We start from the raw sequence: 21,046 nt of genomic DNA, 5'->3' as shown, positions 1-21,046 counted from the left end.
GCTGGATGGTTAGGGCCAAAGAGTTGCAGTCAGTAGTTTGAAATGTTAGTGGCAGCTAGTTACGGGTGGTGGTCCTCAAGGAGCAATATTGGGCCTTATGCTGCTTAACACAGAGGTCTGGACAGTGAGTTGGAGCGCACCCTCAGCACCTGCATGGTGTGACCCTGGGGGAGCAGCTGATGTGCCGGGGGACAGGGGTGCCCTATGAGGAAACGTTGAGCAAGCTGGAGAATGGGCTGACAGGACAACGTCTTGCACCCAGGGTAAAAAATAAAAACCATGCAAGTACCTTTTCACCAACCCGAGCTGCCACAAGTGTGCTAACAGAGTGCAGGATTAAGCAGACGCCCTGTGGAAACCTATCTGGAGACACCAGCTGCCTGGGCATTCACGACAGTGCGCCAGCGACCTCTTGCCAATACTTAATAATGAACATCACAGAAATCCCTTAGAAAAGGAGCCTTTCCTCCAGGTGTTGAAAACAATCATCTACCTTTCCCCGTGGTGAATTTACCAGAACAACCGGTGGTTTGTGGTGTTTTCTTTGTTTTGTTTTGGGTTTTTTTTTAACTGTAATAAAGGCGACCAGGCTGAGATGGGGCCGAAATGCCACTTCAGGTGGCGGTGCCTGCTCCCGCTGGTGTCCGAGCACCGGTGCCCTGGGGCAGCTCTGCACAGCACCGGCGTCTGCAGAGCTCCGCGACGAGCCTTTCCCCCCACAGGGACAAGGACGGCGCCGGTTCTCGGTTCCCGCCGAGCCCTCCGCGCCGCAGCTAGCCCCTGAGGCCGGCGCGGCGCGGCGCGGCGCTCCCCCTCAGGCCGCCCCCGCGACCCCCTCGGCGCTGGAATGCCCAGTCGCGCCGACCCGCCGCAGTGCAGCGCCACACCCCCGGCCGGGCCGAGCCGAGCCTAACCGAGCCGGGCTTAACCGAGCCGCCCAGCGGCCGCCGCGCGCCCCATCCCGCCGCGAGCCGCCGCCCGGCACCTGTGCGGCCCCGGGGCGGGGGGGGGGGGGGGGTGAGGGGGGGAGCGGCGGGCGAGGCGCCTGCGCAGTGCGCGGCCCCTCGCCGCCAGGGCCGCAGTCACTTCCTGCCCCCGTGCCCATCCGGCTCCGGGGTCAGCGGCCGCCGCTCTGGCGGGACAGCGGAGAATAAAGTTTTATTCGGGGAGGGAGAAGCCGGCCGTCCGCTCCCAGGTAGGGGCCCGCTGCCGCCCGCCCGCCCGCCGCGCCTTCCCTCTCCCGGCGGCGCCGCGTGGCGCCCGCTGTCACCTGCCGCCTGCCCGCCCCTCCCCGCCCGGGCTGGCGCGTGGCGGGCGCGCCCGGCTCCGGCTCCGGCCCCGGCGGCGGACGGGCTGCGGCCGCGGGCTGCCGGCACCCAGCTGCCCCCGCCCCAGCCCCGGCACCGCCGCGGGAGCGGAGGGGCGCCGTCCCGGCGGCGGGAGGAGGGCCGGGAGGTGGGGACGGAGCGCGACGGGAGAGCGGCGCGGCGGGAGCCGCCCGCTGAGGGGGCGCGGGGACGGGCGGCTCGGCTCGGCTCTGTGGGGAGGAGGGTGGCTGGGCCGGGGGCTGCCCCCCCCCCCCCCCCCCCCCCCGCCGGCCGGGGCGCAGGTGGCGGCGGGTCCCGGGGCCAGGCGGGAGCGGAGCGGGGCGGCCGGGCTGGGCGCAGCGGCCGTTGCAGAGGGCGTTGTGGGACCTGCTGTAAACAATGGAAACTTTCCCCTGCGCGGGGGGTGCCGCTGGCTCCTGGCCTGCTTGTCGTGGGAAGTGGGCGTGGGAGGTCAGCGCTCTCCTGAGCCGCCCGCGCTGCGGGGGTGACAGTTAATTTGCTTATTTTAGCAGAAACGAGCTGCTGGATGTAGAAGGAAAGTAGGTCGTGCGCACGGAAAATGCCTCTAAGGGACAAGTGTTGTCAGACTGACCACCATCACCATGGATGCTGTGAACCAGGTACAGTGGTGTGTGATGCTTTGGCCGTTTTACTTATCTCCTTCGCTGAAAGCTTGCAGAAACTGCTGGGATGGTGCAGGCGTGCATCATTAGTGACAGTTTTGGATATGAAAAATTTCTCAGTTTTGTTTGGAAATGCTTTTTTGATACCCTTGAACTGTCACGTTAAAACTATTTCGGGAAGACAACTTCTCAGTTCCTGCAGGATGTGCAATAATCCCCAAGCCACCACATGGGCATTGTATGCACTGAGCAGAGGGAGGCAAGAAGTTTTGCAAAATGACTGGCCTTTTTGCTTCCAGAAAGTGTAATATTCTGAATTTCTTGTAAAATGACATTTCTGGCAATATCTTGAATTTGCCATTTATGTTTTTACTTTACATCTTCTCTGGTGAGCTTTGATGAATTTGAAGATTGTACTCTCAGAGGAGAAAAAACCCCCCATGTCCTGAAAAGGCTGCTTGCATTCCACTGCTGTGTGACATGGAAGATGCCATCAGTGGAAAGTATAATGAATACTCTGAAGGTTCAGGCAACTTGCTAGTTTTATTTTTTTTTTTTGTAATTGTTCTGTCTACTGTTACAATTGGTAGCCTAAAAGGAAATTTGGTTCCTTTCTTGATGCCTTGTAGAGTTTGTTATCTGGATGCTTTTCACTTGTGTTTTGAAAAGAAAAGCATCTGTTTGGGGAATTAATAGTTGAAAGTGTACGGCAACTTTGATAATCCTCCTTTAATCAGACGTAATTTGAGAGTAGGTATTGTTCAGCCAGTAGAAGCATTTCTTTGTGTTTCAGATGAAATGGTTTTGAGTTGTTCTAATGCTTTAAAAAAGCGAAAATAATTCTCTTGCCTTACAGATAAGTGGTGTGTTATGTCTGCTTCACATATGTCACCCCTCTTGATGTCAGTGGGTGTTGCGCATGCATATTAGAGGCCGTATACAAACCAAAATATACTATTTTGAAGAATAGGGAATAGGCTAGTAGAATACAATATGCCATTGTGTTAGAGATCCCCAAACGATTAGCTGATTTGTAATGGTTGTTACGTGTTCATATATATAATAGTATATTATGGGGCCAGCATGGTTGGGTGGAGTGTTCATTCTGTCGTTCTTTTCTTAGACTGCTTTTCTTTCTGACTTTCTTTTCAGCTTGAATTTATTTATAACCTTACATCTTTTAGAACAAATTTCCTATCAAAATATGTTTAATCTGTTTGCACTTAATAACTCTGAATAGTTTTATACTATATGTCTACTGCACTTTATAAAAAATAATTCTTTTCTTGCTTCATTTAAAAATGGAAACTTTACAGTGGGGTTAAAAATCAAACCAAATGGATAAGGTAGGAGCCAGTTTATGAAGTACAAAGCTAGTTAGGTCTTCTTTTTAATTTCTTATTGACAAAATAACTAATGATTGATTTGGCAAACACATGCTTGAGTAAGTGCTCTTACTCATTTAAATTTGATTTTTCCCTGTGGTCAAAGCTTAATTGCCATATGCATATACAGCAACGGAACGCTGTTAATTTTCATATGCATAAATACTGCGTATTGGAATAACTAATAAACATTCTGATCAATAAATAGTTTAAATGGATTTTACAAAGATTGTGATGTGGAATGAAGCTTCAGAAATAAGGTATTACTTCAGGAGTTTGCTTGAACCAGAAGCATTTCTTGAATGTGGTTTTATTGGTTAAAAAGATTATAATAGCTATTTTTGGTATATACTACGTATCTATGCTTGTGCTTTTTTTCTGACTATTACAAATTTAAATTTGGATTCAGTGCTTAGGTGTGTACTGGTAACATTGAAATCCCAGAGTACCCTGTGAAGTACAGCATTTGGTAATACTTTTTCGTACATCTGTTTCGGTCTGAATGATGGGAGTCAAGTAGACTGTTCTGGGGAATTGCTTTAATTGCTGTAAATTTCTAGTGGGTTGATTTGCTTTTATATATTTATATGTTTTTGTGTTTGATACCTGTAGCTTTGAATACACATTTTCTTTAATGAAAATGACAGCAAACTGTCAGATGTTACCATGGCTGGAAAATTCAGTATTGACTGTTTTTAAATTTAATGTAGATGAAATTTTTTGAGTAAGGCAACTTTTACTGTAGTCCTGGCCTTTCTTTTTAGGTAGTTTACTATAGGCACAGAAAATCTATAACTTAATAAAAATCACTTGAGTGTTTTCTAATGGCTTATTATCCTTTTATATATTCCAGTCCATCTGTTGGAACCTGGTGACCCTCCATTATTACAGCAGCCTCTGCAAACATCAAAATCTGGTATTCAACAAATCATTGAGTGTTTTCGATCAGGTATGAAATTATTCCTGACTCTTAAGAAGCTCAGTACCTTGTTGTAAGGTTTATGTATATTTAGTATATTAAAATAACCAACGTCTGACTTTCAACATATTTGCCAACTATTTGTAGCTTTTTGGAATTAGGTGCTGTTCCTTTTAATAAGGGTTTTTGTATAAAGTAGCGAAGGTGCAGCTCCTGCTGTATAATTACCTTTCAAAAACATTAAAAATTAGTTTGTTGTTCTGCTGTGTGTCATCCTTCCTGCTGTTATTAATGAGTTTATCCTAAAACTCCTGAGATGAAGAGAAAATTTAGTGTTTATCCTGAACTTTTTAGAATTGCTTTATCATGTTACTTTTAAGGTGTTCCTTGATTGTTTTGGGGAGTTGCAATACATAGCAGTGAACATAAGACTAACGCTGAGCATTTGGGTGAGTGTGCCAGAGATGATTGAAACCTTGAATGTTTATATGCCCCCGATATGGGAAACCAAACATTTTATTTTCACAACCCTTGCTGCAAGAACACAGCAGTTATTAAAAAAATAAAAGTGATGTCTTTAATGTTACTATCTATATGTTTCTAGATTTTTCCACATATTGCTGTTTATAGGTGTGAAACGTTTCATGTATAAATCATTGTTGCTATGTAGTGGGATGCATGTCTAGGCTGAGTCTTGTAGAACGGGACAATATTTAAATTTTCCATTAGCATTTCAACAACTTAATACAAGAAGAACTAGATATGAGAGTCATTATTAGTAATCTTTTTTAGTTAGGCTGAGGTTGCCTAAGGCCTCAGATTTTCATGGCAGGCTTCTTCAGCTTGAAGCAGATTAATGGAATCTGTGCTGGTAATACCGTGAACTATATGCAAGTACTCTGTCTCTGGGCTGCTTCCCGATTGTCCTCGCTGGCAGGTGTTAAACTGATAGCTTACCGTGACACCTTCAGTCATCTGCACCAGGGAAGCTGTTATGGAAAGAAATTGATTCTTGTGATAAAGAAATAGAGATTAAAGCCAGAGTATTGTCCATAACTATTTAAGTGATTTTAGCAGAAGCTTCTGTCATCCAAAGCATTTACAGATTAATTTGGATCTTTTTTTTTCCTAAAAACAAATTGCTTGCTAAAGGCATAAACTTTGATATTTTTGCCAAAGAAGTATTTGTAATAACCAATGCTCTGTACTGATTTCTTGTGACTATGATGTTATTCTAGTATCAACGTTTACAAATATTAACAGAATTTGACAAAGTACCACCTTCCCTAATTAGATGTAACTATAAAACTGAGAAGGCTTCAGTAAAATGGAGGCAGAATGTGCTGGCAGAAGACTGTTGCCACAGTCTGAAGTTGGTGAAGAATGAGATGATTATTTTTTTCTCTGCCTGCTATGTCCACAAAACCAGTGGATGTTTTAGATTTATTTGCTGTTTCCAGAAGTACCTAAAGATCTACAGGATCTAAAGATCAAAAGGACCAATAAGTTTTTTACTCCCACCAGTGAAAATCTTCGTAGTTGCATAAGGTTGGTTTGAAGCCAGAGTGACTACCGTGTCATCTAGTCTGACCTCCAGTATGTCGTAAATCCTTTAATCTCACCCAGTAATTCTTAAACCCAGTAATTTGGGTTAGACAGAAACACTTCAGTCCTGAACGGAAAGAGACAGAAATACCAGTATAACAGGAGAGAGAATGAGGGGCTTGTGTGTCCACTGATTAGGAAATAGTGGAGAATTAGATGATTTTTTTTGTTTGTTTGGGAGAGGGATTTGTGGCTAGGACATGCATCAACAACATGACCAAATTTTGGTTCATTGTGTGCTGTCACCAAATTGGAGGCCCTTTGTTTGAATTATATTTGTTAACTTTTACATGGAGCATCTTCAGTTTTGTTCAGCTGGGTTTTTGTCAGTGGTTTTCTTTATATGCAGAAATTCAAACATTGGTTGGTGAGATCTGAATAAACAACTTGCTTGTGGGGGAACTCTGTACAACTCAAATTTGGAGTTTTCACAAATCTAAATATTTGTCCAGTAGTGTATAAAAATAAGGGTCAGATGAAAGTGAGGTTATTAACACTTGAAGAGCGAACAGTGAGAGGAAAAGACAAGAGCCTGGGACTGTGGCTCAGGAAAGGCATAGGAGAGGCCAGAAACTAGACAGTAGCCTCAGATAGTCAAGTTTGGGTTCCATTTTTAAGCAATTTTTGAAGAATGAGAAGACACCTGGCTTTGTTAAAACTCAGTTGCAAAAAATTATGTAGTACTACTATTTATAATATATTCATGGTCCAGTTTCGTTATATTTTTGCTTGTTGGGCTAATTTTGATAAATTTTTATTTATTCCATTATAAGAAGAAAAGTAAGTATTCATCATTTATTAAACTATTGCTAGTTATAGGCATTATGTTCATAATTTTCATGAGATGAGAAATGAAGGAGTGGGTTTGAAGTGTAACTTAAACTCTGAATCCTTTAGTTCTTTAAGCAGGGCGTGAACTGGAATACATCAACAATGCTAGATCGAGCTGTATGTCTGTGGTTTTTGGTTTTCGTTTTTTGAATACACAATGTATTATAGCCTCAAACATGCATGTTTTGTCACACTGCCTATGTTTTAACAGAAAAGTTTCTGACTTAAATTATATGTATTTTCCTTTCAGCAGGCTGAAAATATGTCTACAGTTCTACTTTCTTGCCTAAGCATCATCATCTTGATCTTGGGTCAGATACCTAGATACAGTAACATTTGTTGACCTCTCTTTGTTTTATTGTATGCTCTAGCTTTTTGCCTTACTGGGCGCTGTTTTTACATGAAATAGCTGTATATGTCTTGTTTTCTTAGAACTGTTGAATAAGCTTAAAGAAAAAATACTGCAGGCTTCTCTAAGTTCTAGGTGCTTATTCTTTCTGGTTGGGCTATTGTATTGCAGCAACCAGATGCTGTCTTATGGATTCCTTCCTAATGTTAGCTGCTAGTTTTTTCACTGTAAATCATTGTGCTTTCCCTGTAAACTGTAACGTGCGTAATCCTTGACTTTCTCTTTTTTTTTTTTGTTTCAAACTAGTCTTGTTTCCATAGTGAAACTTGGAGTATGTATCAAACTTACAGTGCAACGAAGTAGCACTAACACAAGATAAAATGCTGTTATAATTGTCATGTTTTAAAATGTTTCAGTTCCATGGGATGATGTGAATTAAAAGATGAACAGTAAACCTTAAGTGTAACATGTCTTTTATTACAGGAACTAAACAACTTAAACATATCTTGTTAAAAGATGTGGACACCATTTTTGAGTGTAAATTGTGCCGGAGTCTCTTCAGAGGGTTACCAAATTTAATTACTCATAAAAAGTTTTATTGTCCTCCAAGTCTCCAGATGGATGACAGTAAGTCTTACTAATTGAAATATTTAATAAAGCTATCTGAAGTTGAGAAACTTATCTTTCTATACCATTTATGCAAACATACCAGAAACAATGCAAAAAAAAAAAAAGTGGAATTAAATTTCAATAGTAACATGTGTAGATCACTTTTATGGTAGTAAAGAAGTTACAGCACTGACTTAATATGCATTGAGAACCAAGACCCATGTCAATGTCATAATTTGATAGCTAGTATATATGTCCAGCTTTTTAATAAAGGCTGTCACTGTTAACACTTTGTGTTCTGTCTTCCCCTTTTTCTTTCCTCTCTTTCCCTCTTGATACCGAAAAGTATGCCAAAAGACTGGGGAATTAATCTCATGGAAAAGTGTGGATCTAAAAAGGCTTTTCATTTTTAGATCAGCATAGCCCTGATGGACTTCAGCTGGATCCTGTAAAGTGGCTTGGATCAATATCCATAATTTTCCAGTATGATTATTGAATAAAGTGGGAGTTTTTTCAATAAATATAATTAAAAGATAGTGAACAAGAGGTAGGAGTAAAAGTTCAGCATCTCCATGTTGAAAAATTCCAAAGACTATTCCCTGATGACTTTTTTGAGATGTAATCTGTTAGTATAATCATTAAGAAGTCTGAAAAGAACTTTTTATAGAAATTGTATAGATAGTCCCATTTGAAGCTGACTGCAAAAGGTGTTAAAAAATTCAGTGTTAAAAGACGAGTTCTGAGCAACAAAATAGCATATTTCTTGTACTGACACTCTTTTCATGTATTGCTGACAGTGTGGAAGGAGCAACCCTGACTAAGTGTGGGGTTTTAAGTAGCTGTTACCAGGAGTTACATCTTCAAATCATTGTGGATAACTGTGAACTGTATCATCTCAGTGCCTCACCTTTTTGCTGTAGCACAGAATCACAGAATGGCAGAGGTCGGAAGGGACCTCTGGAGATCATCTTGTCCAACCTCCCTGCTTGAGCAGGGACACCTGGAGCAGGGTGGTTCTAGGCCCTGGATTCTTAGTTATGCCAGTGCAGATGCATAGTGTATCATGCTGGGAACTAGATCGCTGAACTAATTTGGCATTTAAAAACAGGATGTTACTGAGGCCTGCAAAATCGTGAATGATGTGAAGGTAAATGGGAGCAATCATTTGTTTTTCTTTTTTTCCATAACACAAACGCTATGGGATATTCAGCAAAATTACCAGAAATACCGATAACTTTACTGTCCAGTAAAACAAATGAAAAACCACTGCTTAACATTGTGGTATCCAAGAATATAAATGCTTAAAAAGCATTTGAATAAACTTTTTGGAAACTAGGTATATTAAAATAGTACTTTAAAGGCAAACTTCAGCTTGAGAAATTTACTGCATCAGACAAACAAGGAGAATCCCTGTATCTACTTGCCATTTAAGTCTGCTCCAACTCATTACAGGGTAGAACACAGGATGAACCTTTGGTGAACCTTGGTGAAGTTACTCTTTCTTAAAATAACTTGTTCAGTTTTTGTTTTCAGAAATTAGTCCAGGTTTTTTTTCCCCCTGAATAATACAGGATTTTTCTGTCCTTAGCGTTTACTATCTTACTGTATCACTGAGCCTACTAACTGCTGTGGTATTACTAAAAGCTTTCCCTGCCCCAGAAGTTAAGTTCTCTCTTATCTACTTATATCTTCATGCAGTGCTCAGGTTACACAGGCTTTTCACTCCTTCTTAAGGACTGTTCAAAGAGAAGAGCTTTTTTCCAGAATTAGATTCCTTTATTGAGAATGCCTGTTTGCAGCAGTAGGAAAATGAATTTCTAATGGTACTTCAGGCTTAGCTGCACACCTGCAGAACAAGCTTAGTTGTATGACGTTATTTTTGCAATTGATAGATATTTTTAAAGATCAGTTTAATTCCAAGCAAATTAATTTTTAGTTTAGATGACTTTCACATTAGCACACTAGAAGGGTGTACTCCCAGTATTGGCTTTTAGTAAAAAAAGTAACTTGTGCTGATTACTCAAAGCCTCTAAGTGTAAATGGTCAGAAAAATAGTACAAATACAGGTTTTGTGCAAATTCGGTGGCTGAATTGACACAGTAGTTAAAAGCTAATTTGAAATGTAAATAATTTGAAATTACCAAATCATTAAAAAATACCTTTGCCTTTTTTCACAGACTTCCCAGACATAAATGATAAGCAGAGTCAAGCCATAAATGACCTCCTGGAAGCAATCTATCCAAGGGTAGATAAGCAAGAATATGTAATTAAATTGGAACCTATAGAAACTAATCAGAATGCTGTGTTTCAATATGTATCAAGGACTGATAGCCCAGAAGAGAACACAGAAAGCAATAGTACCCCTGATCAAGCTCCAGTACAGATACAGGAACCCAGCACTGAGCAACCCAAGACTGTTTCAGCTCCAGCCCCAGTCCCAGCTGGGGAGACTGTTGAATTACCTCCTCCTGATCCCGTCACAAACAAGGTGATACCTACTCCTGAAGAACAGCCTCCAGCAGTGAATCCTGAGTTGGACTCTCTGGACAATTCTGATTTTGGCCACCAGTTGATATGTTGCCTTTGTAGGAAAGAATTTCATTCCAGACGCAGCGTACGCCGGCACATTCGAAAAGTGCACAAAAAAAAGATGGAAGAGCTCAAGAAGTACATAGAAACAAAAAAGAAACCAAATCAGTGCTCTGCGAAAGGACGAAATAAGAATGTTCTTGTAACATTAGGTAGAAGTTGTCCTGTGTGTTACAAATCATTTGCTACAAAAGCCAACGTAAGGAGGCATTTTGATGAAGTTCATAGAGGACTAAGAAGAGATTCCATTACTCCTGATATAGCTACAAAGCCTGGGCAACCTTTGTTCTTGGATACAGTTTCTGCTAAAAAATCTTTTAAGACCCGAAAACAAAAGTCGTCTTCAAAGGCTGAATACAATTTAACTGCATGCAAATGTCTTCTGTGCAAGAGAAAATATAGTTCACAAATAATGCTGAAAAGGCACATGCAAATTGTTCACAAGATAACTCTTTCTGGAAAGAACTCTAAAAGAGAGAAAGGACCCAACAATACTGCCAATGGCACAGAAATAAAAGTAAAAGTTGAACCAGCAGATTCTGTAGAACCTTCACCCCCTTCCATTGCCCTTTCTCCACAGAATGAATTAAAGGGAACAAATCATTCAAATGAGAAAAAGAGCACACCGTCAGCACAGAAAAATAAAGTTAAACAGGACCCTGAAAACCCTAAATCAACTTCTAAATCAACCACTAAATCAACCTGTAAATCAACTGCTAAATCAACCTCTAAATCAACCAATGCATCTGCTGCAGGTGGCCAGCAAAAAAACAGGAAGCCAAAACTTTCAGCTGGCTTTGACTTCAAGCAGCTTTACTGTAAACTTTGTAAACGCCAATTTACTTCTAAACAGAACTTGACAAAACACATTGAATTACACACAGATGGAAATAACATTTATGTTAAATACTACAGGTGTCCACTCTGCTCTTATGAAACACGTCGCAAACGTGATGTGATAAGGCATATAACCGTAGTTCATAAAAAGTCACCACGCTACCTTGGGAAAATAACTGCAAGTTTAGAAATTAGAGCAATAAAAAAGCCAATTGATCTTGTTCTAAATAAGGTGACAAAAAGAGGCCCTCAGAGGGATGAAACAAAACAGATTGGTTCAAAACAGGATGTCACCTCTAATTCTCCCAATAAAAAGTATGAAGGGGCTGATGTTGGCATTGAAGTAAAAGTAACAAAAAACTTTTCTCTGCACCGATGCAATAAATGTGGGAAAGCGTTTGCCAGAAAAGCTTTTCTAGAACATCATAAGAAAACCCACAAAGCAAATGTATCTCATTCACCTGAAGAAAATAAAACCAAAGGCAGAAGTACAAGATCTAAAGCTGTTGTCTGGTGAGGAAAAAGAGAAAGTGTTTTGTCATTCTTTTTTTAAAGCAAAACAAAACCACTGCTTTTCTTTTGCTGTTGTTGATTTATTGCTGAAAACATTTTTCTGTAGATTTTATGGTTTAGTGGCTTAAATACTAAGGTAGATGTCAAATTTGTCTCTTAAATTTTGTTTTTAGTGTTTTGGAGAAGATTTAATTTCTAAATTTGTCATTGTAAGAAGTTGGAATAGAATATAGATTAAACTGAACTGAGTCAACTCTTTAAATTGTCTTAAGGCATCTGTTGTAATCAAGCTAATATATATACATTTCTAAAATAGTAATTTTTAAAAATTAGTAGTACTTTTCTTTGGTTTGAATAACTTAACCTGTTAATCTCTGTGACCCAGTTGAAGAAGTACTAAAGGTACTACAGTAAAAGCTGTTGACAGAAAAAAACCCTAAGAACTTATTGGAATTATCATTTGTGCATTTTTTTTTTTAAATTTGAATGCGCGTTGCCTATGCCCTGTCAACAAAAGGACGTAGAACAGTTTTTTGGAATGTAATTTGGATGCCTAATTGTTTTGATTTGAAATCAGTATGAGGTAGGTGCCTACAAACACCTTTAAAATTATCAGACTTAGGATTTGATTCTTCCAATGCTTATTTATATAAGCACGGGTTTGGAGACTTCTGGTCATTTATTTTTTTAAAGTGTTTGAGTCTCATCAAGAATTTTTGTTTTAAGCCTAAATATGTGTAGAAGTCTGGCCAAGAATTTTCTAAACTTCTGCTTATATGGTACTCTGGGAATTTTTTTACATGTGGAGGGGTTGTATGCGTAGTTTCTTAGTTTTCCATAGCCTTCATGTTAAAGACGGCCTATTTTTAAAAGGACCTTTTAAAAAAGGAAATAACCTACGTATGTGGTCAGTGTGTGTTTCAGAATGACCGGCTGATGCTTGAACGTTGGGGGATTGTACAAAAAATTATAATGAAAAGAGCCAGTAGTGATACCTATAAGGGTTTTTAACAGCCTTATTCAGAATTATCTTTCTAGCATATTTGGTGAAAAGACAACCAAGTATATGTGCCTTGTTATATATTTCAACTCTGAATTCCTATTTCCCAAAAGGTAATTTGATCTGAGTTCAGCTTTTGTAGTAAATTGCTACCCAGCTATGTTAAGTTGTAATCTGGTGCTTTTGTGAGTTCGTAACAAATCCTGGCTAAGTGGGATGGAACTTCAAAAATGAACTGAGCTTCAGGACCCTGAATTATGCTGAATTTAAGAGGAGGAGTGACTTCTGCATTTTGATCAAGAATTAAAAATTTAGCCTTGTAAATTATTTATGTTGTGTAATTTAAAACAGAATTATATGGGTAAACTCAAAGTATTAATTTATTCCCATTTCTCCTCAGATAGGTTCAAGTGATGTTCGGAAAGTTTGGAGTTCATTTGAATGAAAAAAGACTTTAGTTTGTTGTTGGAACTGCTAATGTCTTGATAACATTACTATAAGGAGGAAATATTTTCATAAGCTGTTGTTTTCTTACTAAATTAATAGCCATTCTGCCTGCTTGTAGGACAGTGCCTCCTCCCAAAACACTGAAGTAATCGAAATGCACGCGTGCTTCTGAATTAGCCGTAATCTCTATGCAGCTGAGGTTTGACACAGCATAGAATGAACTTTCTGAAATGAAAAAAAGTACAGAGGCGAGTTAATGAACAGCAGCTTTGGAGGAAGGTTTTTGTTCCTCATTCAGGAAATCATCTTCAGAGAGCTCATCGTGCATACTAGTCCCCCCTGGTAGCGCTAACTGATGAACAGCTCTAACTTTTTTGTGATATCCTACTTTGGCAAATGTTGTGTTATACACTGTTTTAAATTTATTACAAATGAATGTATAAGAGCAAACAATGTAGTGTATGTTGGCTGAATTGTACTAATTTTTAGTATTTGCCATAACATCAGTTTGTTCATAACGACTAATTTCCCAGTTCTGGGACAGTCTGAATTTCACTGTACTGAAGTTGCTTAAAAGATCTCCATTTTGTTTCCATAAGTGGTTCATAGTAAAACTTTGTAAACATCTAGGAAGTTTACAAGAATACCCACATTCCTCTATTCTTAAATTTTTTAAAAAAAATTTACACAAGCACTTTAATGATAGTTGCAGTTTATTTTTTCAGTTTATTTTTTGAAAGATCAACACACTAATGTTAATATGAAGGTAGTGAATATTTGCTGATGTATTATAGACAGACAATCTGTGCACAACCACTTATAATGTTAGCTTGTTTCATTAAATATTAATAAAAAGGGAGGATAGTATGGGAGAAACTCAAAATATTTTTTTCTCTCAAGATCATGAATGACCACTATAGGTAGCACTTGACTTTGTATAATTTGGAAAATGTTTTAGATACCCTTTTTTTAACCTTTTAATCAAGATTGTAGTAAAACAGTCGCATGCCTACCATTATGAAATTCTTGGCAGGTTTCATGCGTCAGTGGTTTGGGGGTTTTTGGTTTCGTTTTGGGGTGGTTTTTTTTACGTTTTAGAAAATATTTTGTTTAGTGATTTGTGTCAAATTGCTACAATTTGAAAGGTATTGTACATCAGAAGAAATACCATGTTTTTTATATAGGTTCACTCCCTTACTTAGGGAGGTGCCTCGTGTTCATATATACTTTTTGTATAAAGTATATCTAAAAAAGTTGATCACAAGATCAGGAGTAAAAATACTTTTATGGATAGAGAAATATTTGGCCCTGTTAGTGCATTGCACTAAAAATACTGTGAATGGGAGCTGGACTGTAGCTGTTGCTCAAAATGTTCTATATTGAATGTACATGCTTTTGTTTGGATAAATGTACTGTATTTGATGGAAAATAAAGCAGACTGGAAATCACTTTTAAGTGTGCATAAACAAAAAGATGTCGTGTTTGTAAACCTGGAATATCTGTTGCTCCACAGTCAGAAATTACAATGTTTGCATTTTTGTAAAGTTTTACTCTTTGATCTCTGAAGCTAGTTGTTTGTAATATTCTGTTGTAATAAATGTGGTTTTTTGTTATTAAAAGTTTGGCACTTGTGGAGTGAACACTTCACACTGATGGCTGACCCTTGCAATATTTTTAGAACACACTGTTGATACTGGCTTTTTGTTCCTTGTAAAGGTATCTTTTCCTTAACTGAGCAAAGCTTGGGTTTATTATCTTTTTAAAACAAAAGTGAGTATCAATATTGAAGGATATAGGCTATGCTGGTTTTTTTTTTTTAATAAGAAAACAGGGTTACCTAGTTTTGCATTGCAAATAATATTGGTGGCCGTCTAATGTTACTTCTTTTTATGGTTGGAATATAAGAAAAGAACTGCCATCATCATTGTTTATTCTTTTGTAAAGGAAGACATCAAGATATTTATATACGTGCATTTTAACTAATGTTCCTGAATGCCTGTGGATTAAGATTAGGAAATTAAAATGCAGGTGTAGAGGTAGAATAGCTGTTCATTTCTCAGCTAATCCTTGGGGTTTCTGCTGTCTGTCCTGGGTTTGTGTGCAGTCTGCATCTTGAAATACGTGAAGGTGAAGTTACTCCTGTTTCAAAGGTAAGCTTTCTTCTGAAGGATCTCCAGTTCTGTATCCATGGAGATAAAACAGAGCTACAGAATTGTTCTGTTCCACTTGAAGCTTTGGGTAGTGTCTGTCTTCTTAAAGATGTGGCTTAATAATTTGCAGTTGCCACAATTATTTTTTTTTTTAGTATCTTCCCATGAGTTTAAATCTACGGGGTAGCTCTTTTGAAGCACAAGTCTCCTTTTCATTCTGACTTGTGGAATAGCTTTGTTTTTCTCTTTTTCCAGTAGCGAAAATAAATTATTGGATTATGATGGACTTGTTCAATTTTGTGATTTTTATTTTTTTAATCTTTCCATGCAACCATCTTGAATGGGAGGAAACAAAAACTTGAAGGGAGAAGGGTTGCTAGTTATTGCTTTTAGTTCACCCAACACTCATTTTTTGACAAATCCTGAGAAGTTGTAATAAAGGTTTGAATATAGTCAAGATCCATGTGGGCGCTTACCTGTGGGGTTACACATATATGTGTCTGGGTATGAGCTCTTAATTAAGATGCAGTCTTGTGTCATTGATAAGGCACGTTCGTTTGGCTTGTTTTGCTTGGCCTAGCCAAAGACAAATGTGAAGTCTTCAGTAGGCCTTCAGAATTAAGGTTGAGTCTTGTTAAAGAGATTTTTATTCAGAATTAATATGGGATACCTTATGGAAAACTTTGAGGACTATCTAAGCATTCTGTATAGAAGCCTGTCTGATTCCCCCCCCCCCCCCCCCCCAAGAGGTACATATATAATGCTAAGGCTTTGAGGAGCTAGCTGTAATTGATGTGAAATCTTGCGTAAGCAAGTGAAACTGATACTGAAGGCATCAGACTTGAAGTCTAATGAAATGCTGGCTTCTGTCTCAAAACCACCTTTTCTTTAGTTAAGCATCTCCCAGCTGAGGGTGTCTGGTCTTCCTGGTGTTATTTTTTTGTGTTTAGTTTTGGAGGGTTTTCTATTTTTGTCTTTTACTTGTCTCTTTCTGGAAGGTTAGATTCCAGGGCCTGGAAGTTCTTGTAGTGTTTGGTGTCCTCAATTTTATAGGAGAATTAAAGAAAACTTGTAGCTTAAATAGTTGATGGTCATTATCACCATTTGTTTTTTGATTGGCTTCTGCTGGGATGAACTTAAAGCTACTTTGTGAATGATTTGTGTGACTGATGAAGTGGTTGAAGTACTTTGAAAACTAAACCAGTTTTGACTGGTGGCTGAAAGAACTGTGGGTAGATAGTTCACATCATTCCTTTTTGCTGAATAGTGAAATACAGCAATTGGTTAACCGTAGTGGTAGACCAGTATGTTGGCTGGGGGTTGAGCAGTAGAGAAGAATGGGACCTCAATAAATATATTGATGGAGAACCATAGGTATTTGTACTGATAGGAAGACTTCCAAGTGGGACTGCTGGCCGGGTATAAAGGTTCTCCACCCATCTTGAAAAGGGGAGCAGAGGGGAAGTGAATGACGTGGAATGTGCTTTGGTTCCCTTTTGTAGGGAGCTTGCTTCCCAATATCCCTCAGTTACAGTCTTAAAGTAGTTATTTCATAGACATGAAGTGGGATGTGATTTGAAAAGTTAGGATTGGTTGTGTTCATTGATCCTGTTGGGGATTGGTAAGGTACTGGTAATCTTCATTGACTTTGGAGGATTTAGTGGGAAATGAAGATAGCCTGAGTCTTTGATAGCACATAGGCCAGATACATTTTTATTCAGAATAGAATAAACTGTGTACTCTTTCACGCTGTTGCCAGGAGCAATGCTGGCATGGTTGCTGTGGAGTCTGGATGGCTGAGGAGGATGCGCTCTTGTATCTTGCTATAATGTTATTCTTCAGAAGTAGATTTTATAGTGTTTTTACCTCAGTTATAGGTAGGATTGAGGTTCTCTGAGTAAGTGATCCACTGCACTAAATGTGTTAGCATCTGGTAATACTGGTATATTTTTGTTGTGATGGTGGTTGTTTTCCTGCCATTTCAGTCTAAGGCAGCTCGGATTTACCTGGTCTGTCCTCTCAGCACAAGCCTTTCTGGAGCACTAACTAGATCAGCTCTCTTGGCTGAACTGGTTTTGCTCTTTCACACTACTTATGTGCTTTGAGCCTGGGAGTCGGCTCCTTTATTAGGGGCAAACCAGTCTGCTTTGATGACCTTCCCACAGCTGTTGATGTTACCTAAAAGAGTTCAGTGGGCTCTGGGGCAGAATGTAAACCAAAAAGCGCAGTCTGGGGTTTGCAGCATATCTGGTGTGCACATGCTCTTACATTTTTTTCCCCTCCCTTGCTCAGATGTTTTATTCTCCAGGATGTTGTGGTTTTACAGTTCTCCTCAGCTCGTGACTTTCTGCAGCAAACAAAGGGATGAGTAAGATGGTTTCAAGTCACTGTCTTGTGGCAAGGCAGGTCAGTTGCAGCTTAGACTTAAAATGGATGTGGATGTGCAATGTATGGTAATCAGTTTCCATCATAACAGTATATCTAAGTCTGAACTGATACTCTCTCTTTGAAGAAACATAACTACCTAAGAATGAACAAGCCTAAAATGGAGACATTCCGTCCTTTGAATGTATAAAGCACATTTTCCATCAAAATTATATCCATGATATTGGCAGGTAACTGGAGATCAATAATTTCTTTCAGATACAAAAGTGGGAACAGCTTTCCAAATTCATCGAGACATTGCATGGTGTCAAACTGGTAGTCGATTAGATGTGTCTGGGTTCACAGGGTTTGAGATCAGGTGTCTGCTGTTTCAGAGTACTTGTTCCCATCAGTATAAAGGAGGAAAACAAGTGCACGTCTCTGTCCACCTTGCTCAGAACTGAATAGATTGTGGGAGACTTTGTTCTTGTTTATTAAATCTCAGTAGGTAAATATGGACATTTGCTCCTCAAAGAACACTTTTATATGGTATACTCCACTGTGCTATTTTGTAATTTTTCCTGTGCATATGTGGGACTTGGGAATGGGTAAGGATATAGGGTGTAAGTGTTGGCATGTAGTAGGGATGCACGAGATGAACTTTTTGGTATGCTGACGTGGAATTGTGCATGTGTAGCACATCTGTGTAAAAATAAGAAAGTGAGAGAATGTTGATGGGCTACTTGGAGAGAATTTAGATAGCAAGGCTGAGGTATAGACATCCATCTTTAAATGATGGGGTTGAGTTGAACAGAGCCTTGAGGTGAGTGTGTCCCACGTTTTCTTCTAAATGGCTACAATGGCAGCCTTCCAGCCTGTGAAATATGAATGCTATTAGAACACAAAATATTAAAGTAGAGGAATAATACTTTGTATCGGAACAGAATCTGCCAGTTTAAATGTAAAAAAATATTGAAAAATGAAGCTCCTTCTGCCCTCCTTGCATGCGGGTGTCATTCTTTCTAGTATGAGCTAGGTTTCAATGTCTTTGTGGTTTGTGCCAACTGCCTGCTGTCTCTCCTGAGGCTTTTCCACCATGACTGTGGATTTTTGCTGCAAGCCTCTTGCTTCTCCTAGAAGTCCACTAGTGTTATTGCAGGCTCCCTCCTCCCCATGTTTGTCCAGCAGCCTGGAGGCATCTCCCAGCTAGCCATGCCCAGGCATCCTTAGGGAAAGAGAAGTGGAGGTACCCTCTTCCTGTTTCTGCTTGCTGAGGGCAGTGGCAGCAGTTGTCCCATGGTAACCCAGTGTCTCTTTTTTTTTTTTTTTGTTATTGTAGCCTATACATTACCTGTGTCCTCACTGCCTGGGGACATGGGGACAGAGCTGTTGTGGAGAACCATTTGGAGACTGATGGCAAAGCCTGTGAGGGGCATCTTCGGTGATGTGCACTGACTACCCTCCTCTCTCCTCTTGGTGTCCAAAGCTAGAATTACCTTTGGTAAACCTATGACTCCAGCAAATGCCCTTCTGAGGGAACTGCCTTGCCCCTTGTGGTGTGTTTCTATGAAGACAAGACAGTAGGCAGACACTCTCTTTGGTCCCATCATTTACCTAAGAGTAGTGCCAAGGTCGACTGTTCTGACTTGCCTTCAGGAATTTAACATACTCTTCCTACAGTCCGGGGGCATCTTGGGAACATCGTAAGCATTTGGGGAGGGAGAGTTGTTTGTTTGGGGTGTGTTTTTGTTGTTGTTTTGTTTTGTTCTGGTGTGGTGTTTGTGTGTGTGGTTTTTTTTTTTCTTTTTCTGAGAAGATATGTTTTTTTCTTAATGAAAAGGTTAAGTCTCTTTACCCTTGAGTAAGTATCTGTCTGGGCCCTATTACAGAGATCAATCCATTTGAAGTATATTGTGTTAATGATTTCAGGACACTGAATGCCTCGGGTAGATGCACGAACATCCTTTAAAGAGTTTTGGCTACAGTGCGATTCCTAGAGACTGAAGTCAACCGTTTGTTATTGCAGATTCCTATAAGTGAAAATGCTTGCAGCTGGTACAGAAAGTACTTTGGAAACATGCTTGGAACTGCTAACAAACTTGGCATTATGAAAATGGCCTTCCACATTTAAAAGACTGAAGAGACTATTTTCTTAAATGTCAATAAAGTCTAGAAGCTCGGGCTGGAATCAGTTCCATTTGTGCAAGCCATAGTTTTTGCAGTGTAGCAGCACACAAACTTCTCATAAGTTGTACTTCATCTGGCTGTTACTATTCTGAGTTATAGTTTCATTATCATTATTTCATGATTTTAACTGTAGAATAGCTTTTCTGCTATTTGAGGTGATACTGGAGATACTCTACTTCGAAGAGTTGTTTTCAAATTTTTGTTTTCTGTAAGCTGTCTTTTAGTTTACCGTCATCTTATCAGGATGCATTGGTAGGATGTTTGTTTTCCTTGTCTTATCTCTTTGTAAATGTTAAGGCAACTAAATGATTGCAGCAACACAGAGTCAGGTACTCAGTTATATTTTGAGTGAGACTTCCTTTCAAAAAGAAATTTAATCTTGGAAAAACATGTACCAAGAAGCATGGAGGACACCTTTGAAACGCTTCGTGAATGCATGCACAGCCATGGACTGACCCGTGGTGGTAGGAAATGGCAAGCAAAGTATTAGCATTCTGGGCTTCAAAACCAGACTAACAAACTAAGATACTTCTGCATCTTGAAATACAGAGCAATATATTTTTGTATCTTGGAGCTAATTTTCTCATCTCAGTAGACTGGTTTCTAACACCTACAACAGTGTAACTCAGGGCAATGTAATCTAAAAGAAGTAGAATCATTAAGATAATTTTTGAACAGGTTTTGGGGGCGTGGCTTAATATGTGAGTAAGGATCTCTAAAGGAGGAAAGGATAAAACTCGCTATGTAGCTGTGATAGCTACAGCAGCACAGCTACAGGGCAATTCTCATTCTTTCATAAAAAAACCTCTTTCTTTGTGGAAGGCGCTTGCTGATGTTTTTCTCTTTCCATGAAATAGTGAGATGGTCATCTTCTTATTCAGCTGTGCAGTCCCTAGTCCAATTTTTAACATTTTGCTGTCTGGCCGTGTTTGAGTTATGCTGAATTATTATGTATCTGCTTATTATTTTAGCTTCTTTAAACACTTAACTTGATTTGATGGAAGTAGGATTTTTTTTTTGAAAGCTGTTTTGAAACCACGTAGCATGTGATAGTGTTTAGTCAGTGATTTTTTTTTCTGGAGAGTGAGGTGATGCAAACACCACTGATTTGGGAGTTTAAAATTTGGTTACTGAGTCTCCTAGAAGGTGATTTTGAAAAAGGCAAGGCAGAGCAGTGAGGGATCCAGGCAGGAACAATGTGGATCCTCTTATATTTATGCCTTTAAAAGTAGATTAGAGAGAGAGTTGCCAGGAGTAATAGTTCTCTCCCAGCACTATGCCCCTAGTAAATAGCTTGCGATCTTCAGGCC

The 21,046-nt window shown here is 39.7% G+C and overlaps 1 protein-coding gene across 4 annotated transcripts; it reads left to right on the top strand.

Moving 5' to 3' along the window:
- The first annotated feature begins 1,051 nt into the window (after positions 1 to 1,051).
- ZNF800 (zinc finger protein 800) lies at positions 1,052 to 14,688 on the top strand. 4 transcript variants are annotated; one of them, XM_075081221.1, is made up of 6 exons: positions 1,073 to 1,195; positions 1,838 to 1,948; positions 4,190 to 4,285; positions 7,524 to 7,667; positions 9,827 to 11,588; positions 12,989 to 14,688. In XM_075081221.1, coding segments are annotated over exons 2-6 (2,064 nt in total). In that variant the 5' UTR covers positions 1,073 to 1,195; positions 1,838 to 1,887; the 3' UTR covers positions 12,990 to 14,688. The 4 variants fall into 4 exon arrangements, with proteins under 4 accessions (XP_074937320.1, XP_074937322.1, XP_074937319.1 ...); XM_075081219.1 differs by lacking the exon at positions 12,989 to 14,688 and having other exon boundaries at positions 1,052 to 1,195; positions 1,841 to 1,948; positions 9,827 to 12,543; XM_075081218.1 differs by lacking the exon at positions 12,989 to 14,688 and having other exon boundaries at positions 9,827 to 12,543.
- The last annotated feature ends 6,358 nt before the right edge of the window (positions 14,689 to 21,046 follow it).

The sequence above is a fragment of the Phalacrocorax aristotelis genome, chromosome 1 (assembly GCF_949628215.1).
Source record: "Phalacrocorax aristotelis chromosome 1, bGulAri2.1, whole genome shotgun sequence".
In the NCBI taxonomy this organism is placed as follows: Eukaryota; Metazoa; Chordata; class Aves; order Suliformes; family Phalacrocoracidae; genus Phalacrocorax; species Phalacrocorax aristotelis.
The sequence above is the reverse complement of the archived record's forward strand: the minus strand, read 5'-3'. Positions and strand labels throughout refer to the sequence as shown.